This window comes from Octopus bimaculoides, chromosome 2 (assembly GCF_046866305.1).
Source record: "Octopus bimaculoides isolate indiv1 chromosome 2, ASM4686630v1, whole genome shotgun sequence".
Lineage (NCBI taxonomy): Eukaryota > Metazoa > Mollusca > Cephalopoda > Octopoda > Octopodidae > Octopus > Octopus bimaculoides.
Window position 1 is genome coordinate 38,313,388 of NC_142929.1, and position 27,500 is coordinate 38,340,887.

General features: G+C 33.4%; 1 protein-coding gene across 15 annotated transcripts in view; it reads left to right on the plus strand.

The window, feature by feature from the left end:
- Window positions 1–27,500, plus strand: part of LOC106873463 (voltage-dependent L-type calcium channel subunit beta-2) — a 210,815-nt gene that overhangs the window by 178,805 nt on the left and 4,510 nt on the right. For 11 of the 15 annotated variants that reach the window (XM_052976435.2, XM_052976437.2, XM_089343549.1 and 8 more), the window contains 6 exons: window positions 8,566–8,696; window positions 11,229–11,368; window positions 15,009–15,121; window positions 18,455–18,606; window positions 21,701–21,796; window positions 26,469–27,500. The exon at window positions 26,469–27,500 is cut by the window's right edge and continues 4,510 nt beyond it. In XM_052976435.2, the coding sequence (XP_052832395.1) occupies window positions 8,566–8,696; window positions 11,229–11,368; window positions 15,009–15,121; window positions 18,455–18,606; window positions 21,701–21,796; window positions 26,469–26,924 (1,088 nt within the window). In that variant the 3' untranslated portion in view covers window positions 26,925–27,500. Of the gene's footprint in view, window positions 1–8,550; window positions 8,697–11,228; window positions 11,369–15,008; window positions 15,122–18,454; window positions 18,607–21,700; window positions 21,797–26,468 lie in introns of all 15 variants that reach the window. The other 4 variants (XM_089343496.1, XM_089343505.1, XM_089343529.1 and 1 more) reach the window with 1 other exon arrangement.

A 27,500-nucleotide genomic window follows, 5' to 3' on the forward strand; every position in this document is an offset into this window, starting at 1 on the left:
AATTAATTTTTTTTTTTTACCTCACTGATGACAAGAAGGTAGAATTTAGATTGACCTGAAAAGTCTGATATATTGGCTGGCTTCTCCTGATTTTAGCTTATCTGTATTAAATTTTAGCTAATGTGACTGCAGTTTATAACAGTTACTGCTGTTGCCAGAACACTAGATGCCTGACATACCAACCAATTTTGGTCAATAACCTCTATTTTATGCATGCTTTTTGCAGGTGTTTCTGTGTTGCCAGCTCTGCTTTTAAACATGCTTTTTCACTCTAGTAGTTGTTTCTGACAAGACCCTTTTAACCAGGTTTTAACCATACCTTCATTTGTAACATATAGTATTTCATAGTTGTGACTTTTTTTTGTTGTTTTGTTCCCACCACTACAGGCTTTTCACAACTACAGTATTATATATTTTATAGTCAGGTATTTGTTTTTGTCAGAACTGTTCAATTGTGATATATATTTCCCCTTCTGTCATGATATTAGTTTAATAAGGATAATATTTTCTCAATCCTGTTTAATCTTTGCATGATGAATCTACTTCCCTTCATAATGATTTATTTTCCTCCATTATCTAAATTTTTCTTCTATTGAAACCTGTAAATGGATATGTTTCCTAAGATTCAAAGGTTTCTCATAAGTAAATCTAAATGTAATAGAAACTTCTTTTTACCCCTGACTACACTCTAACCTTCTACTTGTGTTACAGCATTTGAGATTTTAATTTAGAAGAAACTCTGACATTCTCAACTTTTTGTGTTACCCTGTGTGCTGAAAATTTTCTCCCCACTTTGTCTTTCTCTTACCTTTTCATTTCAGTGGGGTTTGAATTGTTCTTTAAATACTGCTTGGCATAAAGATATATTGCAAACATTTTTAGAAAGCAGTCTTTAAATAAACATTCTTTTTCTGTTAATTTCAAGAAAACGGCAGTCACACCATTTTTACTGAAACAAATAAAAATGGAGATGCTGATGATTAATTTAACAAAGTGGGAGGTGATGATAATACTGCCAAATATTTATTACATAATTTGTATCTTGAAATTATGGTTATAGAGTTATATAAGATATGAATAGAATTTATGTGTGTATGTGTCTCTGTAGAGCATTTAGATTTATGCTTATATATATATATATATATATATATATAAGCATTAACTTGAAGATATATATATATATATATCTTCAAGTTAATGCATATGTATGACTATAAGCATGTTTGTATACATATGGTGCACCAACAAGAACATAAAATCATCGTATTAGCTTGGTTGAGACAAAATTGAAAATCTAAGGATTTTTGAAAAATATTGAGAAATTAAATTTATACAATTCTATATTGCTGAAAATAGGAATTTATATTATGTATACTATTTATTTTAGTCAGACTCGTGTCCTTATCTTGATTGTTACTTTCACTATGTTTTCACTGTTGTACAACACAAAACACCTAAAGAAGGCTGGAGCATACAACAACTGAAATGTAGTGAAGACTAATATAAACAACATACATGATTAAATTTATATTTGATGTCATCCATTCACATATAATTAAAGAGTTATGAAAATGAAAGGATATTTATTGGTTAGGAGATTTAAAAATACAAGCATATCCCACCTATTTGACAAAACTAAAAATATCATTTAATGACCAATATGATTTTTTCTCTCATCAGATAATATAAAAGACAACTCTGCATGTATTTTGCTTACATAGGTTATCTGCAAAGTTTAGTATCTCTGTAACTTGCCGAAGTGCTAGCAAGCAAACTACTAAGTGTACATTTATTGGTGCAGCTTATAAGAAAGTTATTTTAGTGAAATCATATTGAAAACTAAGAACATTTTCTACTGCATATCTGAATATTCTTTGAGTTTTTCTTCTTCTAAATCTATAATGTGCTTTCACTTACATAACTTTCCAAAATGCAAAGCTCGTTTGTATGTAGTCTATCATCCAGCTAGAAACAGTTACTAAATCTCTCTCACATCATACATGCTATTCAGACTGTTACTTCCACCAAATATTATAAGAAATGATTAACTCCTTTATCTTAAATGTCCACTAGGAGACACCATGTGTATACAAAGATATATTGGTTAATGTATTTTGAGATAAGCTGTCTGAAATGATGGTATGGTCATGAAAAGAATGTTTTGACCATGGGTTTGATTCATCAGATTTCACTATGGGCAAGAACAACAATAACAAACATGATAATTTTCATTATTTTGCTTTATGTAAGCTTGTTAGCAAAAAAGAACAGTGCCCATGACCTTTGCAGGCCTCCCAGACCTGTGAAATTAATATGGCTGATGCCCAACCAGAACATACACAAGTCAACATCTGCAGAAGAAAGATAAAAGGAGAGGGAACTGAGGTTCTGCTTTGAATGTTTATTAGAGTGAACCTTGTTAAAGGTATCTACATAACTAGAAGCCTACATACTTTCTTCATATATATTATGCATTTTTGCATCATAAGAACTAGGAGGTGGTGTCAAAACTAAGTTTTAATATAATCTCCTTTGAAATAGTCACCTTGCTCAGCAATATACCAGTCTTAGACTTCCTACCACTTTTGGAATCTGGCCTGGAAGCTGTTTCCCATAAGTAAGTTGAGGCCCTTCTGTGATTCGCTCTTGATCTCCACAACTGAGTTAAAATGACAACAACCTTTCAGCTACATTTTCGTTTTGGAGAAGAGGTGAAGTTCGCAGGTACTAAATCTAGGTAATAGGGTGGGTGCAGAAGTGATACCATGTTGTTTTTCATGAGAAGCTCATGAGTGAGGGGAGCTCGATGACAGGGTGCATTGTCATTGTGAAGAATCCAATTTTTTGTAATCCACAGATCAGGCTGCTTTTGCCAAATGTCCTCCCTCAAACACTTCAAAACGTCGCAGTACTCTCAATTGATGGTTTGGCCCTGAAAGACAAATTCTCGATGCACAATACCACATTCCTGGGAATGATGTTCGTAACAGGTCTTCCAGATCGCTCATTGTCTTCCAAGGATGTTCTTCCACTTTTGAAGCACCCATGCCACGTGAAACATTGTGTATGACCCATTGCCTTGTTGCTGTAAGCTTGCTGAAGTATGCTCAATGTCTCTGTTGCAGACTTCCCAAATTTAATGCAAAATTTCAGGCTGGCTCGTTGTTCTTATCCATGACAAAATCACAGACAACACATGATCACAAAAACACAAATTTCACAACTTGTGAAGTAAACACTATGATGTCACTTAGTACTCACTGCACACACAACCGTGTGCTGCCATCTGTTGGCACACTATAGAACTAGTCCAAGAACTTTTTGATACCACCTCATTGATGATTCAAGTGTAGGATTCTTAGAAACTTCTTAGAGAGTTTATATTTTCATCATCATCATCTGAGATAACATATCTTATGACTGTGCAGTGTTGGAAGGAAATGAAAAATTTCCCCAGTAGTAGCTCGCCAGAATGTCAGATGCACTTTTACCTGCTTAGGCTCTGTCAATGGCATGTGGCTGGCTGTTGGACCATGCTATTGATAAAGCCCAACTTGGTTGAAATGCATCTGGTGTTCATGCCTACCACTGCTGGGAAAATTCTTCTTCTCTGTCTGATATATGTTGTGTTTTTAAACACAGCACATCTATAAGAGATGTTATCTTGAGTGAACACAGCTGTAACTTGCCTGTTAATGATGTATTCACATTAAATGTGATACACAGATGGTTATTTATTGTTATATTCTGTGTCTGACAAAATTTTTATTTTCTTTGGTCCACAACCAAACTAATATCATGAGATTGAAAAAAGTAGATAAGAGGATGTATGGGCCTGAACATTTAGGATTCACAAATTTGCTATAATTTAAGCTGAAAATAGATTCTTTTTTCATAATGACCTTATCAGTAATAATTTAGTTACTAGGATCTATGGCAAAAGGAGTTTATGGATATTATGCTTCTATTGACAAAGCAGCGAGTTACCAAAATTGTTAGTATGTCAAACAAAATTCTTTGCAGTATTTGATCTGATTCCTTACATCTTAAATGAAATCCTGCCAAGTTCAACTTTGCCTTTCTTCTCTCTGATAAAATAAAATACCAGTCCAGTATAGTGAATTGACAGAATTAAAACATTGGACAAAAATGTCCTGTGGAATCTGTTCCAGCTCTTTACATTCTGTGTTTGTTGATGATACTGGTGCCAAGATTGTATCACTCCTTACCTTTTCTCTGAGACAATTTTGGAGGTGTCAAGAGAGGAAACTTTCCATATGGACAACTGCTGTTCTTCCATAAAAATAACAACTTTATCTAAGGTTGTGCTCTGGAAGGAAAGTTTCTTGGTGCAGATAAATGATCAACCTTGACTACAGAGGCCTTAGATTGACAACAAAGGGTGATGTAATAATAAATAATATATGTTTAATAATGTATGATAGTGAAACTTAGGTAATAAAGGCTAAAATTTCTCCCAAAAGGTTTCGAAAATATGAACTGATTACTAATCTTCTGAATGTATAAGAATTCAAAAGATAGATTGAGTGAGAAAAAAACTCATTGTGTCAGAGAGTCATATAAGGTTGCAGGGGATTTATAAGGAAAAAGAATAATGCATACTAAGTGGGGGAAAAAAATGATTGCAATATTTTGATTGACTACAGCTGAGTAGAAGAAAGCTTAGATATGCATGGTGTGAAATAGTTTAGCAGTTTAACTTAACCTGAGAAAATTCAAACTTACAGGAATTGATGCTAGTTACAAATAAAGAAACGTGATATTGTAGACCCACCTTACTCATGTCAGAAAGAGAAAATAAACAAAATAACTGGTGTTAATGGTGGTGTTTATGAAAATGAGGATGATAATGGCAATGATGATGATGGTATCAGAAGCAGCAGCAGCAGTACCAGCATCCTGATTATTATTACCATCATCATCGTTATTACCATTATCATGATTATGATGGAGTGCAATGGTGATTAGATGAGATTAGTACAGTTACTGTTTAGTTTGAATTGTTGTAGGTTAATAGCTGGCGGGAAGATATGTGTGGTAAGGGAGTTTGTTTCTTTGTGTGTTATTTTTAAGCTAGGATTTTATATTGACTTGGCTTATCATTTTATACAATTCATTGAGTAAGATTAGAAAGTACAAAAATTAGGTCTCTGTGAAGACTAAAATCTTTCATTGGTCTTGGGAAGTGTTATATTTGTAGTTAACAATGTTTACCTGTCCAATATTTTGTTTATTTTCTCAGGTCATTCTGTAATCTAATTATATCATTTCTGAGCATCATTTCTAAACTTTGCTTACTTTATATGAATATATTTTTCACTGATGTACATTGGCAAAATATGTAAATATCTGCAAGAAAACTCATAAATCAGTACTTTTAAACTAAAATACCCAGTGGTATTTGTTGCACTCAGGTTCCACATAAATGTAATGAACCAGTGATTGACCTATTGAAAACTTGTTTGCAAAATGTGGTATAAAATAAAATATATAAATAACTTATGTAATAGAATACACTATATTAGACACTTTAACTCTTTTATTCTTTCAAAGAGCATTTATTAATACAACTCTCCCATGTGTATCTTGACATGGTATCACAATTACAATTTTGTACACAAGTAAAAGCAACCAATTACATAATGTACATATGTTCATCATCATTGTCATCACCACCACCACCATCACCATCATCATCATCACCATCATTTTAATGTTCACTTTTCCATGCTTGCTTGGGTCAGAGTTTATTGAGGCAGATTTTCTACAGCTGGATGCCCTTCCTGTTGCCAACCCTTAGGTATTTCCCCTTGGTCAAATGTATTCATGCAGAAACTTGAATAAATGACACTGGTTGCATGACAGTTGCAATCATTTTACGTCTATCACACAGTGTCAAGAGAAGGTCACACACACACACACACGCACACACACACACACACACACACACACACACACACACACACACACACACACACACACACACCTGCACACACACTTGCACACACATTATAAGCTGAGGCTTCTTGAATCATAGCTTTGAGTTTCACATTGTTGTTACTCAAATGATTGAGATGGGGAAGCAGCATGATAACATATATGCAAAAATATTTGCAAAGACAATGGCATGTGATTAGTCAATAGGTTTGATTAGTTGCTGAAAGAAACCCTTAGAAAATGTGTCCGCAACATGAAAACATGGTGCTTTTCTAATGTTTGTTTTGTTGTCTTCCTTTATTTTTTTCTTTTGCAACCAGTCAAAATAGTAAACAATACAAAGAAATTTGAGTGGTTTATGAAAGAAAAGAATGTAAAAAAATATATCCCACTTTCATCTCCTGAATTGTTGTGGACTGCATTTTCTAATATTTCTTTTTTTTTTTTTTTTTGCCCATATCTCTGTGATTAAAAGTATTGCATTTTAAAGAATGGTCATTCAAAATTAAAACCACTTCTCATTCTCAAAAAAAAGAAAAAAAATTATATTTTGTAAAATGATTCCCCTTTTATTCAATACTGTAGCAGTTAGTACTTGTAAGATAATTCAACTGGAAAGTTTGTCCTAATCAAATATAATCAAACATATTGAATATTTCACATTGAATAAAAACAGCTTGCACATTTCACTTTAGAATTACACAAGCATTAGATCTCTAGATAAAAACTACCTCATCTACATTAACATTAAAATACAAACTTGAGAAATACAAAAATGAGTCACTGTTAAAAAAAGTTATCCTTTACTGAAACTGATTATCAAGTAAACATGTTGACTGTGCATTGAATTAAATAATATAGCTTCCTTTAATCTCAGATTTTAATATGGAATTAAATTAACTATTATGTAAATACATAACATAACAGAAGAGTATGCCTGTGTAAATGTGTGTGCATAATATTAATATAGTCATGCAAATAGTTTTAAAGCCAAAATTTAGCATATTCAAGATCTGAACTATGTGTGAATAGCATTAAAACTTATTCATAATTCTAGAAAGACTGTTTGAAAAGAGTTTTCTTTTGAGTTACTTTCTTTACTTAATATGCTTTACATAACATCATCTGGTTAATGTATGCAATATGAACATGTACATAATATATGCTGAGAAAAGAGAAGTTTTTAGTTGGAAGTGGAGTTTTGTTGTTGCACAACAGTCCCCATCAATATTTCCTACCAAAGAAAATGTTTCTTGGTTAATGGAATTTCTAAAATTCTCATGTAGTTGTTTTCAAATTGAAACAGTCAATACTGTGAACATATTTTCTTTGATAATTCTGAAGATTTTAATTTTCTCTTACAATAGTCATGCACTTGATTTGCATACGTTAAACTTAACTCACTCCACCAATGTTTCCGCCAATCAGTCAGTCAATTAATACTTATTTATATCAGTCAATCAGTTAGTCAATTGATATTTATTCATATCAGTCAATCAGTCAATCATTTAATCAGTCTCATGCAAATGAGTCGAAGTTCTTCACCTAATGGAATTTTTTTTATCAATGGGTAGTTATTCCTGTTGACTTAAACAGAATGGAAAAAAAGTGTTATGACATTAATTCCATTCCTATGTTCATTAATGATGGAACTGTAACAAAGTATTTCATGATATCAATTTTGTTGAAAAGTTACAAACATTTTTTATGCTTCCTTTTATTGTTTTCAAGCAGTCTTATTTACATCTTTAGTCATATGTCAGTTGCATACTTGCTTCCAATCAGATAAAGATACATTTCTTTTGTCTAGTGTTTTACCTGCCTATAGATTGACATGTAACTTCTCTTAATACACTTGTATATTTTGTTATAAATTTGGTCTATCAAAGAATGAATTAATGAACTTGGGCCTAGACCAACATTTTATTTTTTTGCTTGAGTGAATCCTAATTATGACTGGGATTAATTAAATATATCATTTACATAATGAAGATAATAATTAGGAGATCTTCTGTATACCATAAACTATATATATTTGTTTATCTTATTTTGGGGCATTTTTTAATGTGTCAATACTGCTATTAGAGAAAAATAAAACAGAAAGAAATATGTCATTGTTCTATTTTTTTTATGAAAATAAAACAGTTACATATTATATTCATTTCATCAATTGATTACAATGAATTTTTTTATTTATTTCTTCTTGTCAATAGCAAAGGGGCTAATATACAATATTTTCTGTATCAGTTCAAATAAATATCTAATGACATTTATATTTTACCTTTGAGTTTAATTAAAAAGAAAAATTGTTTGTAGAACTGGATTTTCAGTATCATTTTCAATATGTTGAACTAACTCAAATGTTCCCTGTATTTTCACTTTTTACACCAGTTACCTTTAATTGTTTGATTATTGTCTTTTTATGAATTAACCTATTATAGTCTAACATTTGTTGATATCCTTATAGATTTGGCAGAAATGTTTTTCCATAATGATGTTGCTCTTTGAAAGTGTCAATAGTTTAATTTCCAAATATAATAAAACTATTTAATTATTTGTTTGTTGTTGTTATTCTTAATTCAACGTTAGCAGAATGTATGTTTTTAGGTATTGATGGTGAACATAATGGGGTAGACAGTAATGTTGGAGAGGATAGTGACAGCCTAAGTAATGTGAGAACAAGTAAACCAAACATTACCCCACCAACCAAAGAAAAAAGGAAACCTTTTTTCAAAAAGGTAAGAGTTTACTTTGAATTTATTTTATTTCATGATTGTTATTTTCCATTACTTCTTTTTACTATATTTTCTGGCATACATGTTGAATTTTTCAGACAAAAATTTACAACCAAAAATTGTACGTTAACTTATACACTAAGGGCTTAGGCTGTCCAAAAATTTCATGTGAAATGTAGCTGGATTTGGAAAGATAGTAACAATGTTTGGATGTTTACACTATACACTATGTTGACCTGTATGCTAGAAAACTGAGTATTGACTTTAGAGCTTCAAAGCTAATTAATCCAATAACACTTAAATTATCAATATTCATGGAAAATAATTGTTGGCATGACTGATAAAAATGCAATAACTTAGTAATGATTTACTTGTAAGAATGTTGTTATTGTTATTGTGCTAAAAAGCCTTAAAGCTTGTCTGAACTTTCGATTTTGTTGTTTACATCCATCATATGGCACTATTTGAAGCATCCAGAATTATTAAGAATAAACTTTATTAGCTTACTGGATTCCATATTTCTTTGTTATTGTGAATAACATACATCTTGGGACATATTCTTCATTTTTTTCTTTTATGAGTTCTTACAATATGCTTTTTCTGTTTCTCTTTTTCATTTGTTTTCTGTTTTTTCTTTTATGTTTTGTTTTTCATTTTCTGTAACTTTATGTTTTTGCTCTTTTCTTCTGCTCTCTTTTTGTTCTCTTTCCTTACCAGCTTCTGATTGTGTACAAAAAATTACGTTTTTTAAAGAAAAAATGCAATAGGTTTATTATCTGTTCATTGTTTACTCTGCACTTTGCAATCTTTTACAAGTTACTGGTAACTTTTTCCTGGTTAGCTTTATAGTAATTGTACTAAATGCTCATAGACTCCATCCATAGCATGTAGATGCTTTATAATTTTGAGCTACTTTTCAATTTTAATTGGTACCCAGATAAGCATGCTAAGAAACTTTTATCTTATGCAAAACTTCCACCAAATAAAGATTTCTCCCTTGAATTTCCAAGATATTCATGATATACAACTAAAATCCTTAGAAATTCAAATGTATATGGTATGCAACTCTTATGCACATCTCAAAAGATATTTTGTTCTCTGACAAAGTATTTATATTTGTTACTGTAATTTCACTTTGCTTATCTGTCTGTGAGTTCCAGTTGAAAATACCTTTTGCTTTTGCTGAAGAGGTGAATTGATACAATCTTTTGGTACAAGAACAACCAAGTAAACGCATGATCTAGATTTCAACTACATTTCACAATTTAACAGCGATATTTTATTGATCAATCTGTAATTTACTTTATTGGTCATAACAGAGTTTGAATGTGGAACTATAAATTAACAAATAGCTAAGCAATATGGCTTAAACTATTGTCCTGTCATTGAGCTGTTATCTTATCAAAACCCATGTATTGGTATTATCTGGACATTATTGATAAGTTAATTTTCTGATTATTACATTTGTCATGATAATGGTTAGGAAACAAAATAGGCTCTAGAAGATGGGTGATGCATTTATTTATTTGAAGAAATAAGCAAGTAATAACTGTGAGATTAGCTATAAGATTTTGTCCTTTTCAAGTACGTTCTTTATAGACATTTTAAATACAGCCAATTCCTGTATTTAATCCCTATCTATTGTGTTATTATTAAAGAACACAGATACTTTATTATTCAGATTTAAATGTTATTAGTTATTGATTATACTATTTTGGAGTCACACTCTAACCTTTCATCATCTGGCACAAGATCACCTTCTCTAATGCCCACTCTCCTCTCAAAGGATCTTTATCTTGCAAGTTACTGCTGATGCTGATGCCACATAAAAAGCATCCAGTTCGCATTGTAAAGTGGTTGGCATTTGGAAGGGCATCCAGCTATAAAAACCATGCCAAAACTGACCTTGCCTGTGCTGGTGCTACGCAAAAAGCACTCAGTCCACTCTGTAGGGTGGTTGGTGTTAGGAAGGACATCCAGCTGTAAAAACAATGCCAAAACAGATACAGAAGTATGGTGCAGTCTTCTGCTTAGCCAGCTCCTGTCAAACCAATCAATCCATGCCAGCATAGAAAGCAGACATTAAATGATGATGATGATGATTTTAGTGTTTCTTGTAATATTTGATACATTGATATCATCCAATTTGATATGTCATGTTTCCCATTTTGTGCACAAGTTTGCATTCTGTCCACATTCAGCTCTAAAACTCAATACAAAATTCTGAGATTTCTTTTGGAATTCATTCTTATCTCTTATAAAACAAAAATATTTGATTATATTACATCAGATTTCCCAACCATAGGAAGTATATGATGCTTACTAGAAACTCAATATACTTTAGGAATTTTGTTTTGGCATCAAAGCGAACCTATTTCAAGTGTTTTCCTAAAATGTTAGATTTTATGTTTCTCTTGATATTTCAGGATTTTAACTGAAAGACAAAAAGGAGCAAAAATTTTTTCTGATTAAGTTTTAATACCTGTGAAAATTGGAAAATATTGAACTAAGTATTTTTTTTCTTTCCTCTTTCAGTCTGAGAATATTCCTCCCTATGAGGTAGTGCCTTCCATGCGACCTGTAGTTTTGATAGGACCTTCATTGAAAGGGTATGAAGTGACGGATATGATGCAGAAAGCCCTATTTGATTTTCTTAAGCACAAGTTTGAAGGAAGGTAAATAAAAAGCATATGTATTTTTGTAATTAATTTTGTTTAATATTTACTTTTCAGTTGTGTTGCAAACTTGAATTTTTAACATTTAAAGAAAAAGTATTAAAAGTAAAAATTTGAATCCTTTGATATTCAAGCCGGCCATATCAGTCCCAAATATTCTATATGTTTTATGTTCAAAGTGACCAGAATCATACCTGCCCTACAATGTCATTGTAAAAATAAACAATCATATCATTGAAGTCTCAAAGCTACAAGATAATGCATTGATAAATTTAAAACAATGCAAATAAATAATCATTACATTTGACAGAGTAATCTGAAAGTTTAAAGGTAAAGCACTATTTAACAAGAAAAAACAGTTGGATTGCTTTTCTGTCATCACATCTGGTAGTTTCTGCTATATTTAGTTGAAACAGATAACAATTGGAACCTTCAGTTTCAAGAAAGACATAATATACTTGTTTAAGAAAGTATTCTTGGTTTAAAATCAATACTTCATTTTTGTCTAGAATTGTTAAATATTTTTACATTTTTTTTGTTTCGTTTTGAGGTGTTACATTTTGCGTAATATATCAAAGCATAGAATGTGTTTACAGTAGTTCCAATTGACAAGAATTAGAATTAATATTGAAGAGCCTTGAGGTGGTTAGCTAACAGAATTGTTAGCATGCCGGGCAAAATGCTTATCAGCATTTCATCCATCTTTATGTTCTGAGTTCAAATTCTGCTGAGGTCAGCTTTGCCTTTCATCCTTCTGGGGTTGATAAAATAAGTATGAGTTTAGCACTGGGGTTGATCTAATCAACTTACCCTCTCTATTGGAATTGTTGGCCTTGTGTCAAACTTTGAAACTAATATTTAAAAGCCTCACAGATGAGAGACAAAGGACTGAGACACTTAGTGATTTGCTATTCTTGAAAAGACCTGTCCAGCTAAGTAAAACTGAGGCCATAAAGGCATGTCCTTTATGTCCATCCCACCTCCTCCTACTCTGCTCATAACCTGTCCCTGACAAACTTCTTCCCCACATTCTATCTTCCCAGCATTCTCTTTCCCCACCCATGCTCACCACCTGCTGTATTCCCCTTACCTATATCCTCCACTCTCCCTTGTGAACTTACCAGCACACAATATGTCCCTATCAAATCTCTTCCCCATAACGTATCCTCCTCAAACCCTCTTTCCTACCTATGCCCATTCACTACATTCCACCTGCCTACCTCCTGCTCTCCTTTTGCAGTCCTGGGAACTTACTCATTCACTCACCCTCTCCAATCCCTTTAAATTCTAAAATTGTTTCTTTTAGTTTCATACAGACATTTTTGTCAAATATTTTGAAGAAGTCTAGGAATACACTTACCTGCCTTCATTTAAATTGGTAATATACTAGCCTGTTCATTAAGTATATAAGTGTATGGCCATTATTCTCATTTCTGTGGGTCCATGTTGGCATTTATCAGAAAGTATAAGAAACTAGTTTTTGTAAATCTGTTATGCTTGTGTCAAAGATGTGAATTGAACATTAAGGTTTTGTATTGGCCTTAGTTTCTTTTATTTGCATATTGGATGGATTATTGTCATTCTTAAAAGAGCAGAAGATCCTTTTTAAGTTAAGGAATATTCCAGCTGCTAATATCAGATATTATCAGGCTCACTGGCTTTGTGTGAATGTTCTTTCCTAGATTGGCTTTTAAATTCTTTCTTTGAAATAATTCTCTACTATGTTAATATAATTATTTAGAAAACTGAATTTGCCTTGTCATTCAAAATAATAACACTATAATCACCTTTTCAAACTTCCAGCAAAGGTAAAAAAATCTGTATCTATTGATTGATTAGTAAAATGGTCATAAACACATATGTCAACACTATAAAATATTTATTATATATACATAATAAAACTAGTAATATTTTTACTGTAAATTACATAAATATCTTATCTTATTGAAATTATGTAAATTACTTTTCTTGTTCTGGCACTATTTAATATTTTTAAAGCTGAAAATTATCATCATCATCATCATCGTTTAACATCCGCTTTCCATGATGACATGGGTTGGACAGTTTGACTGGGGACCGGTGAGCCAGATGGCTGCACCAGGCTCCAATCTGATCTGGCAGAGTTTCTACAGCTGGATGCCCTTCCTAACGCCAACCACTCTGAGAGTGTAGTGGGTGCGTTTACGTGCCACTGGTACAAGGGCCGGTCAGGCGGTACTAGCAACGGCCATGCTCAAATGGTGTTTTTATGTGTCATCTGCACAGGAGCCAGTCCAGCAGCACTGGCAACACCCTCACTCAAATGTTGTTTTTCGCATGCCACTGGCACAAGTGCCAGTAAGGCAACACTGGTAACGATCATGCTCAAATGGTGCTTTTTATGTGCCACTGGCATGGGGGCCAGTCAATGGCCCTGGCAACAATCACGCTCGGACGGTGCTCTTAACGCTACACTAGCACAGATGCCAGTTATGCAGTGCTGTCATCGAATTTCACTTGCCTCAACAGGTCTTCGCAAGCAGGCCATGGGTTATGGTCTCACTTGGCTTGCCGGGTCTTCTCAAGCACAGCATATTTCCAAAGGTCTCGCTCACTAGTCATTGCCTCAGTGAGGCCTAATGTTCAAAGGTCATGCTTCACCACCTTATCCCAGGTCTTTCTGGGTCCACCTCTTCCACAGTTTCCCTCAACTGCTAGGGTGTGATAGGAATATAATATGTTATGACAATAAGTTATTTAAATAACATACCCAGAAAAAAACTACTTGTGATATTTTCTCAGTAATTTCTATATGACTAGTTAGATGATATTTTGTGATTTGAACTGTATGGGAGTTGAGAGTGGTTATTCCTCCAAATTTTACTCACGTTTTTGCTATCGTATTCCATATTTTGATTTGTAATAGTAATTTTTCTAAACTTTACTGTATCTTCCTTATAAAAGTATTTCTTATTAGTTATTTAGATCTATTAAGTATAAAGGTAATAACGTTTTTTGATGAGACAGTTCATCCCAGTATATGCAACAACACTAACATTAACAGATAAGACAAATGGTTGATGTATGTTGTACTGTGAATTAATAATGAAATGAACACTTGAGTAAAATGCTTAGTTTGGACCTGAACATATTAAGGCTTACTCAAATTAAATAACGTAGAATCAAAATGTATTAAAAGCTGTTGTATTGTAGATTTTTTAAACACATGCCAAAACTTTTTTTTAAAGTCTACTCTTCCATCTTGTGTTGTACTGGAAAAAACTTCTGAGACAATGTTTTATAGGCAGATATCCTTTTTGATGCCAACCCTTTTGTTTGCATCTTACAACTCACATGGATACAGTGCAGGCTTTTTAAAAATGGTTCATACAGTGTTGGGAAAGTACATATAAAAAGTGAATGATGAAAATGATAGGGATAAAAAATGATGAAGATGACGATGTCAGTGGCAATGATGATGGTGATAGTAGCGTTGTTGATGATGATGATAATGTTGTTGACAATGATGTTGAAGATGACAACCATGACAATGTTAATGATCTTAGTGCCTTGTTAATGGATATATTTCAGTGGACATAACTTATACAAAGATGTATTGATTTTGTTCTGTTAACTAATCATTTGAATATATTTTTTTCAGAATTATCATTACCAGAGTAACAGCAGATATATCATTGGCCAAGCGTTCATTACTGAACAATCCCACCAAAAGAGCTCTAATAGAAAGGTCTAACAGTAAGATGTCTGGATTTGGTGAGTTTTTGATTTCTCAATGTTCATCAGTTATATTTTTCATTATAATCTATATTCTATGCTTTAAATACCAAAAATCTATAAAAATTAATAAAACTTACCCATATATTAGGATAAAGACCCCGCTTAGGTCGTGAATGACCATGGGATTACACCTAGATAGTTACCCTCTGAGGCACAAGTCTGGGCAAGCTTGTTTATGGAAGACCAGCAGTCACCCATGCATACTCCATGCCACCAATGTTTTCCAAGGGAAAGGCAAAGGCTGATACAGCTTGGTACCAGTGACGTTGCAACTCATTTCTACAACTGAGTGAACTGAAACAACGTGAAATAAGGTGGCTTGCTCAAGAACACCACACAAGTCTGGTCTGAGAATCGAACTCACTACCTTATGATTTTGAGCCCAATGCTCTAACCACTGAACCATGCAACTTCACCCATATATATACATGGTATTAATGTTATTGGCCGCTAGGTATTGCTAATAATAGTAACAAAAATGTATTGAGCAACTCAATGTGATTCAGGAATTTACTTGTCCCAAAGATAGTAGTCAATGCCTCGATACATCTTGTGCTTAAGCTCATACTTTAACATCTTCTCACCTGGCATGAAACCATCTCCCTCAATACTAGCTGTCCACCCCCAGTTGAGATGGTCTTGTTTTGTGAGTTACTTAATAACCTCACTAGTACCAGTAACATGTAAAAAGCTCCCAGTACACTCTGTAAAATGGTTGGTATTAGGAAAAGCATCAAGAATGGTAGGATCAAAACAGTTAATGGTCAGCTTTAACTGCTGTGGATTGATAACTACATCTATCTTTGTTTATCATGCATATTTTGTTCCAAAGAAACACCACATTAAGTGAAGCAGTGATAAATGAATAACAGAACATACAAGAAAAAATAGGCTTCATTCCAAGACCCCAAGTTGTCTTGAGCATTGTGGATGGTTGCTGGGATACACTTTTGTGGTCCAAATAGAACTTTTGATTGATCACTAACCAGTGTTTTCAGAGAACAATTTGTGATGAATGAATCAATGTTAAATGAGGAGAAATGTATTAGGATGTACTAGGAATATGTTTGTAGAAAAGGAATTTCAGAAGGCTGAAGTTCTGGGGTGACATACTTGAGGAAAGTATTTAACCCTTTTAGCATTTAAACTGGCCATATCCTGTTGAAATATTCTATTTGTTTTATGTTCAAACTGGCCAAATCTGATTTCTCGCACCTATCCTACAATATATCATTTTAAAAATTAAAAGTTACCGTATCAAAATCTCAAAGCATGGTTAATTCAAAACAATGTGAATGAATAAGCATTACTTTTGACAGAATAATATTAATGCTAAAAAATAGATACAGTTTCAAGAAGTCAAACAAAGTAAGGAAGACAGAAGGAATGGAGATAGGTGTACTGCATGTGCTAGAAAATAGGTGACATGCAGCTTGCTAGTTCAGAAGAGCAGAAGCTACAAGATGTTCAATAAATAGGAGAGAAACAATGCTTCTGTGGATTAGTGATTGGAGTTTGTTTGCAACAAAGTTTTTGGCAACCAGCTTACAGCAGCAACACAATCCTAGATATGCGAATAGTACTCCAATGTGACTACATTTGAGCTTTGTAGAATGAGAGACCACTGGTGTGTGTAATATAGGAGAATAATTTTGTTGTAGATCTGTTGTTACAGAAACTGTACTGGTGGTGAATGAGATGATGAAGAGTCTCAAGGTGATAAAAGTGATAGTTTTTACAATTGTTTTTATTACCTTTGAAGTGTTAGAAATGAGGCTGAGAACTGGAGATTTTGTACTCAGGGATATGATACAATATTGCATATATTTATAGATTAGGATATATCACTGTATACAGGGAAAGACTGAAGAGTTTGCTGGGAATAGGATCTGGGCCTAGAGTGCACTTTGCTGATTATAGAAGTTTTCATATTTGTAACTACTGTCTACAATTAACAGAAAGTTTTTGCATGTATGGACATTTATTTGTGCTTCAGTGGAACTATGTTACTATTATAATCAATTGTGCTGTATATGTTCATTATCTCAAATTGGCAATTGATATGTATTAATTACTCTTATTTCAACTTAACCTGCAATGTTCAGTGTGCAAGAGGTATCTAAGGACATATTTGAGTAATTTGATTAAACAACTTTAATCTAGTAAAAACTAAATGTATTTTAATAAAAGTTTGTGAGCATGTTCTCAGTAATTCCATGAATCCTCCTTCATCTTCAATGATTGTTTCAATTCAAGACCAGAATCATTGACACACCTTCACTAAATGGTCCTTAATTATTTCTGTCATCATCTGGACAATGACAACTTTATTGAAGCTGTGGTATTGTTGAGATGTTGTTTAGTCTTCCTTTCAACAGTGCTCCAAACATAGTAGTCCTTGGGATTTAAACCTGGCGAGTTTGGAGACAACAAGTTGAATATTTTATGTTGGTAAAGATTTTCTGACATCTATTCTTGGATTATATGGGCTTTGCATGAAGGTGCTGAGACATGTAAAGCCTTCCATTGTGTACTTTCATCCATATAACAGTCTCCAGTATGTCAACATATCCAGCAGTATTAATTCTAAGACCCTGTGGAAGGATGTGATGTGACCTTCATTATTCACAACTTCTAAAACTATTACAGGTGTCAGAGATTTAGTGTGCACCTCTCTGGGAATATCAGAAGGCTTTGCACATAAGTATCTGTCATTTCCCCTGTTGGTCTTTTGGTTTTGCTCAAAGTTTTTCTCACTAGAGAAGAACCAAAGCATGCTGTGTTTGCAAGTGATTTTAACCTTGTTAAGCAATTGCTTGGCACAGATCCTGTGTCTTTACAGACATGAATTGGCCATTCTTCAATACATACGATTTGTATTCAATCTCCTTGTGCATCACAGTTCTGATAGTCCACTCCAACATCTGAAATTCTTTGTCTATGTCACTCATTCATTTTCTAGGATCACAGCGATAATGTTTTGAACCTTCTGGATGAATTGCAGTGTCCTTATAGTGTCTGACTGCATTTCTTGTCTTCAGATAACATTTTACCTATCATGGGGGAATCTGATAAAAATAAATCTTTTAATTGGCTTGAAAGGAGCAGTATCCTGATAACTAAATGTCCTCAAACACCCCTTCCACCATGTACTTTTCATTGCATTTATGTACAATGTCAATAAATTGAACTGAATTAAACACTACACAGTACAAATTAAATTATTGGTATACATGATCTTCAAATCATTAAGCATGATTTTTGATATTTGAGACTTGAAGTTAATGAATTCAATTTTCTTTCTTTCAGTGGAAGTCCAAGAAGAAATAGAAAGAATATTTCAGTTAGCTAGAGGGTTGCAAATGGTGGTGCTTGATTGTGACACCATAAACCATCCCTCGCAGCTGGCCAAAACCTCCCTTGCTCCTATAGTTGTCTACGTAAAGATCTCTTCACCTAAAGTAAGTATTCTCAGCAATACCTTTTCAAAATTCTCTTGGATTTTTTCCCTACTTTAAAGTTGTATTTTTCTTTTCATATATCATTTTAAAAAAGCAGTAAGATGTGTGATACAAAGTGAAAATTAAAAAGTAATAATCCTTCGAATTATCTGATGTGAAAAATATTTCAATGAATATTTTAAAAACACAGAAACCAGCAAAAGAATATCTTGTTTTCCAAAGTCCACCACAGTGATGCTAACATCATCTACATTGTATAGACATGACATTCCTATGTTACAGTTCAAAATGCTCAATATCTCCAGTCTCTATAACAACAACTTCAGCACAAAAATGTACATGAGAGAGAAGAGGAGGTACCTTTGATAGATTGAGTATGCTATGCAAAATGGTTTCATGAGGTGCTATTTACTTTGATCACTGTACATTGTTGGAATTCATCTCTGATGTCAGGATTGAAATCAGCTGCCCTTGGAGTAATCACTATATGAAAATAGTTAACTCAGGCATTAGCTTAAGATCAATCCAAGTTTATAGTGCCTTATCAAAGCCTAATCTCTTCTTGACTTGCTTGCTCTATGAGTAGAAATTGTTTTGGGGAATTGTACAACAACATTGTACCTTTAATTGCATTAATGACAATAAACAACAACATCTTAACAAATACATTACCAGCATCTTCAAATCTGTCTTTAGTAGAGTTATGGGTCAAAATAGTCAATTATTTCCCCATTGTTTAGAATATTTCCCCGGACTTGCAACCGCTTTGCAGCCCATGCAACCGGGAATGCACCCATTATGTTTCTACTCTCATAATATTCCCCACCAGGAAATATTATGTTGGTATTCTGAAACTTGCTTTAAAATGAAATCCTGTAACCTCTGTTCTTTTAGATTTATCCAGCTATGATATCCAACATAACAAAAACTGTTTGACTATCCTAGGATAAACTAGATGAGATATTCAATTGATTGATGCATCAGAACTCATTTAAGGCAAATTCACTTTACTTCAGATCATTTCCAAGGCTCCTAGGAAACAATATTCTTTATCTTCTGTAATAAACTACATTTTATATTTATATGGAAAGGCACATTGTTTAGTGGTTATGGGTATTTAGCTCATGATCATAAGGCCGTGAGTTTGATTACCAATGGTGTGTTGTATCCTTGAGCAAGACACTTTTTTTCACATTGCTTCAGTTTACACAGCTGGCGAAAATGAATAGTACCTGTAATTTAAAGGGGCTAGCCATGTCACATTCTGTGTCACACTGAATTTCCCTGAGATCTATGTTAGTGGTGTCTGTGGAGTGCTCAATTACTTGCACATTAATTTCATGAGTAGGCTGTTCTGTTGATCGGGTTAACTGAAACTCTTGTCATCATAACCAACAGAGTGCCAGTTATATTTATATATATATATATATATATATATATATATATATATATATATATATATATATATATATATATATATATATATATATATATATATATATATATATATATATATATATATATATATAAATATATATATATATATAAATATATATATATATATAAATATATATATATATATATAAATATATATATATATATAAATATATATATATATATATATATATATATATATATATATAAATATATATATATATATATATATATATATATATATATATATATATATATATATATATATATATATATATATAAATATATATATATATATATATATATATATATATATATATATATATATATATATATATATATATATATATATATATATATATATTTTTTATTTTTAGTCTTGTTTCTGGTTTACATATCTTTCATTATGTAGTCCAGTGGTGTTACTTATTAAAAGGGCCTTAAGTTCAATTCTTTTTGGGGCTGAAAATACACACTGGTGTACATTATCTTTATCTTCCTTACCATTGTTCTACATTTATATATAATATATATCTGTGTGTGCGTGTGTGTGCGTGTGTGTGTGTGTATATTCTACTTTTACAAGAAGAGTGGTGATAGTGACTTTGAAGCTTCAGATGCTCACACACAGACTTCTTCAGATTTTGTACACCAATTTCATTCACAAATACTGGTTGACCTATGTCTATAGTATAGGATATTAACCAATAACATCCCTACAGTGGGACTGAAACACTGACCACATGGTATCAAAGCAAACTTCTTAACCACACTCATTTATTCATTTATATTTATTGTTTATATAATTTTATTCATGTTATTCAGTGGTAGAACTAATGGAGAAGGCCATGTGTTTTAACTCATCTTTAGGAGGAAAATGTACAATGACATTTATTATCATTATCTTCTATAATAAACTTAGTTGTGAGTGTGTGTATGTGTGTGTGTGTGTGTGTATGTGTGTGTGTGTGTGTATACACATATACACACACACTAGACATAAATATAGTCTGAGGTTGTACTTTGGAAAAAGTGATGGTCAGGGTAATATGGTCAGAAACTGACTCTTCGCAAAAAAATATTGCACCAAAAGATCTGCTTAGTAAGCATGAAACTATATACTGTAAAAACTACCAAGGATATGTCATTTCCAACTGTGTTCACAAAAAGACTTGAACCAAGTGATCTCAAATTCAGTCCCACTGTGTGGAACCTCAAGACAAGTGTCTACTACTATAGATCCTGGCCAACTAAAGCCTTGTGAGTGGATTTGGTAGATAGAATCTGAAAGAAGCTTGTTGTATTTGTGTACATGCATGCATGCATGCATGTGTGTGTGTGTGTGTGCGCGCACGCGCCTTATCTTGGCAGCATGTGATGGTTTTAAATAAGCATCACCATCACACAAGCAATGTTATTCATTTCCTGCTTACCATGGAAAACATTTCAAGCCAAGGGGTAATGTTATTTTGTTTGGAAACAGGTAATGGTTGATGACAGGAATAGCATCATGCTGTTGGAAATCTGCCTCAACAAATTCTATCTAATCTATGCAAGCATGTATGAGTGAACATTAAATGGTAATGATTTATACAGTATGAATATTAAAGTTTGTCTTCTGTGCATTCATATTGGATTTTGAATTTTCACTCTTTTTTAGGTCCTTCAGCGATTAATTAAGTCCCGTGGTAAATCTCAAAGTAGAAATATGAATGTTCAACTTGTAGCAGCAGACAAGCTGGCACAATGCAGTCCTGTAAGTTTCATATTTCACACTTATGCTATTTATTCAATGTGAATTGTTTTCTTTTGTTGAACAGAATATGTTTTGTTGTGTTTAATTTCTCAATTGCAATCATGAGAATGCTGCAGCCAAAGTTGATCTGTTTCTCAATAGAAAATAGACTGATTACATGATCACCAACATAGATGAAAGCTATCTGTCAATCTGTTCCAAAGATGGTATTGCATTCTATCTTTGGAAGGAGGTCATTGATTTCAATACTTCCTTTGCATGCGTTGGACAAATCTAGACTGCTTGTAACAAGCTTCTCAACATTTGGCTGTCAAATGTTTCAAAGTCAACAAATTTGTCATTTTCAGAGAATGTGTAAAGAGCATTTTTCTCTATGGAGCTGAAACCTGGACTAAGAGGAAAGAACATCAAGATCATTTTGATGATATGCATATTATGCTTCTCATGAAGACAGAACATTTCATAGCATGAGCACACAATACCTGAGAGGAGATTTATGGACACATTCCACTCATCTCTACTTCTGTTGCTCAATGCAGGCTACAGCTTGTGTGCTGTCATATAAGATATTACATTTTTAAGATACCCCCACCCTAATAGAAGATGAAGACTACTCAACTACACTCATGTTTTTGATAGAGACATATACTGCATAAAACTGAGGACCCACCATAGAGAATCTTGGGGTGGCATTATAAAACACATTTTGATTGCAACCACTTGCAGGAAAGAAGTTACATATTTTACACTTACACTATTTTACTTTTACTATATTGTAGTTCGCTTGAAGCATTGTGTATTGTTTGTAAAGAATAAAAAGTTTAGGAAGGTATAACAATGCAATATAGAACAAAAAATGGACTGTATACCTGTTGTAACTTGGTAAACTGTAGTCTGATGATATTTCGGAATTAGAATTCCTTCTTCAGATCTTAATTTGCTGGAGTCTCTGCTATAAACTGTTTTCCAACGGTTCAGAAAAAAGAAAAACCGTTGGAAAACAGTTTATAGCAGAGACTCCAGCAAATTAAGATCTGAAGAAGGAATTCTAATTCCGAAATATCATCGGACTACAGTTTACCAAGTTACAACAGGTATACAGTCCATTTTTTGTTCTATATTGCATTGTTATACCTTCCTAAACTTTTTATTCTTTACTTTTACTGTATTTGCTGGCATACAAGACAAATTTTTCAGACCAAAAATTACTGCCAAAAAAGATAGGTTGATTTATACACCAAGAAAACTCTGGATGATCAAAAATTCTCTGTGAAATGCAGCAGGATTTGGAAAGATAGCGATGATATTTGAATATTCACGCTATATATTTACGCTATATACTACGTTGGCTTGTATGTTGGTAAACACATTACTTTTAGTGTTTTCAGTCACAGGCTGAAGATATTTTGTTGTGCTTAACTTCTCAATTATAATCATGACCTTGATATTATGTTTTAAAAAGAATAATAACATAACAGTAACAGTTTAGCAATAATTTAAATACCTTGCACTGTTTAGTTATATTCTGTGTTCAAATCACATCAGCATTGGATCAATAAAATAAGTATCAGTTAAGTATTAAAGTTGATCTAATCAAGAATGATCTTCCCATAAGACCTGTGGCCTTTTTCCTATGTTATAAATTGTCATTGTCATCATCATCATCAGCAGCAGCAGCAGTGTTAAGGTAGTGAGTTGGCAGAATCTCTAGTGCATTGGACAAAATGCTTTGTGACATGTCTTCTGGTGCTTTACATTCTGAATTCAAATTCTGCAGCGGTCAACTTTGCCTTTCATCCTTTCAGGGTCAATAAAATAAATTACTAGTCAATTATTGGGGTTGATATCAATGAATCACCTTCTGCTAAAATTGTTGGCCTTGTGCCAAAATTTGAAAGAATCATTATTAAATTCTGAGTTCAGATTCTGCCAAGGTTAACTTTCATACTTTTGAGCTCAGTAAAATGAAGTACCCTATCTTGCTCTATAGTTGCAAGATTTGGACATTGTTTGGGGCCCTTAGGGGCTGTCTGAACCCCTTTAGTACCAGGAGGCTTTGCAGGATTATGTGTTACCATTGGTTGTCCTGTTACTTTTATGATTCGGGAGTGTCAGCTCAGACTGTTTGGTCATGTTGCTCAGTTTTCTGCATATCGTGTTCTCCTTTCTGAAGAGCCATCTGGATTGGTGGCTTGTACTGGCTGATCACGCACTACATGGTTACAATAGATGAGTAAGTGTCTCTTGGAGATGGGGACTAACTGAGACACTGCTTTGAGTGTTGCCTTTCAATGACATCAGCAAATACAAACAAATGGTAGATGCAGCAATGGCACATGTCTCCATGCCTGACCTGATCAAGTACTGTTGGTCTTGTGCCTAAATTAGAAATTATTGAGGGTGGCAAACTTGCAGAATGTCAGATGAAATGCTTAGCTGCATTTCTTCTCACTCTTTACAACCTGACTTCAAATCATCCCCAAGGTCAACTTTGCCATTCATCCTTTTGAAATTTTTGTTATTGACAGTGTAGACTAACACCCTCCTCTAAAACTTGCTGGCCTAGTACCTAAATGAATAACAATGCATTGACAGAAAACTTGCTGAGTTGACAGTACTAGATTGGCAGGGGCAGAATCATTAGCATACTGGAGAAAGTGCTGCGTGGTGTTTCGCCTGGCTCTTTGATGTTCTGAATTCAAATTTCACTAAGGTCAACTTTACCTTTCACCTCAATGGAGTTGATAAAATAAAGTACCAGTCATGTACTAGGGTAACTAGCATCACCTAATCACTTCCCTTCAAAATTACTGACATTGTGACTAAATCAGAAACTATTATTATTTCCAAGCCAATGTATTTTTCTCTTCCATGCAAGACATCCTATTCAAGCAATGAAGCATAAATGTTTGCCCTGAGTTCTAGTCACATTCATCTTTCACTAGCTGAAGTATTTCATCTGCACATGCCATGACTACAGATGATAACAGTAGTTTGTTAATTGACAGTTTGTCAACTGTTCATCTGCTCAGCATCTTACATTCACCTTTTACGCCAATAAGTTCATCTGCCAAAATAGTTCATGTCCACCATACTGCATCCCATGATTTCCCATGGCTAGGGTGGTTACAAGCTGCTTTAACCCATAGCTGGGACTCTGACAGGTGCTACTACTCCAGATCAGGATAAACCTGAGATTAATGGTGGCTTCCCCTCAAAACTCTGGAACTGCTAAACTAGGGTTCCACTAGTGGATACAGTTTAAAGTCATACCCAGGACCTAATTTATTGGATCAGTTTATTATTATGTTAGAATAACTTAGTACATATCAGATACTTGTTTTATTGAGCCTGGTATGTTGACAGGAGGTACATTTATTTCTGATTCAATATGACCGCTTTCTTGTTAGTTTGAGGAAGAGCAGTTGTACTCAAACTATTATGAACCCTACCAGACAAGTGAGGTTAACAAGGTCAACAGAACTTCAGCTTCTGAACATTAACACTTAAATGGGAAATTTGGACATGATGGAAGTTCCATGAAGGAAAGATTGAAAAGAATTTATTTGTTTATTTATTTTTTGCTAGTTGAGCAATCAGATACAAAATAGGATGATGATAGGAAGGGAGATGAATACATTGAAATATTTTAGATGGAGTGATGCATAACTTTCTAGTTTTGAATAGTAGAATCCACTGTAATGAGAGATACAGTGTATTAATGTATTAATGATTGTAGTGTGTTATTAAGTGAAGGTTTGCTGATCAGATAGTTGTGGTCCAGAATGTTTGTGTGTTGAAGTTGCTCTATCCCAAATACATGAGCAGTACTACAATGTGAGGTACGTTTGTGTTTTGTAGAAGGTCAGCAAAGAAACCTAATTTTGTGATATCACTTTGTCTATGTTATAGGTGTATGATCAGACATTCAGAAATTTTAATGCCTGTCACTTAAATGAAAGTGTTACATATTTGTTCATGAGTAAGGTGAATGTAGTGTTATAGCTATGTTTCTTTGATATATGTAGTAAATGACTGCAAGTTGGTGCTATTAAATGAAATCAGGTTGCTATAGTCTGATTACAGGATGTTTTGAAGGCTTCTATTCATAGTAGTTATCAGTGTGTGACAGAGATTGCTTGTTGCATATAAATGACACCTACATGCATAGGTAAAGGAATAGTGAAATAGTGAAGAGTAATACCATTTGTATTGGTGTGTATGTAGTTAGAGGTAACAGTAAGCAGAGTATTTATTTCATCTGAGTTTCACAGATACTCTCTTGTCACTTGAACACTAAAAATACAGTTTACCAAGTAATAGGCCTACTAAAAACTCACATTGATGTCTCCATTTCCAAAATAAATGACATGACGTGATAAAACAATTAGAGATGGTTTGCCTTATTTAATTGCATTATTGATTCTTTTGTTGGTGGACTTCACTGTAAAATACTTTAAAGAGTTTGGAAAATATTTCTGTGTGATGGGGAAATGAAATATTCAAGAATGAATTATTGATGCATGAGTAAATTTAAAAATTAAAACCATGCACATTGTGGTAGTTGAAGATTGAGATGTTTATGAGAGGTTAAATTAGTAAAAATTATATGAGAAAATAGTTTTTTTATATATTCAGTTTGATATATTTGTTTAAATTTTTTTCTTTACAGGAAATGTTTGATGTGATCCTAGATGAAAACCAGCTAGACGATGCCTGCCAACATTTAGCTGAATATCTTGAACGCTACTGGCGAGCCACTCACCCAACTTCCATGAACCCTCAAAATGAACCCAAACATCACTCCTCTCATACAAATATCATGTCAAGTTCATTGTCACGTGAGGCCCAGCTCCACGGTGATTCTCCAGAAAGACAGTTACATGAACGTGGAAGTGGTGGTGGTGGGCGTATGCTTCAAGATCGTGAATTTGATTCTGAGAGGACACATGATCGACCTAGAGACAGTGATCGAGGTGCTCCTCGAGGAGTACCTGAATTTACAGATATTCGAGGTGTACATGATAGACGTGATCGAAGTCATCATGTGGACTCACGTGAAAGAGGTTATTCATCTCCCCGAAGTCAGAGACACCCACCAATCAAGGAAGGCAGTATAGACATCTAATCATATTGATGGCATGAATGTCAGCTATTAAAATTTCTCATGTCAGCATTTGTATGGCAGCTGAAATGAGCTGCAATATGCACACTTAACATCTATTAATATTTCTATACTGCAAAACGTGGTCAAAGGAGATAACTATTTTACAGTTGTACTACACGACTTCACCAGGACTTTTCAACATTCTGGCAGTTTAGAAACAATGATTTTCTTAAATCAGGTTTATGGCATATTCTGTCAAATGATAGCGAAAATCCTGGTAATAGTTATGTCTCCTCTGTTGCTTCCTTGAGTTAGTTTGACAGGGTTGAGAACAATTTGAGCCTTGCCAGGCTTGGGTGTGGTTATCTATCCTTTCTTTGTTCTCTAGGTGGCTCTAACTTCATAAAATACCTTGGTTGATATGAATATCTTCCAAAACCCAGCTTAAACCCTTCAGGCCACTGCAGTAATATTACTGAAACCTCTTCTTTGTCTAAAAGTTGAACAAAATTACACAGCTGATTCCATCAGACAACCATCTGCTGGTACTTTCGGCACCTCACTGGAATGAGCAAAATATATATATATAAATAATAT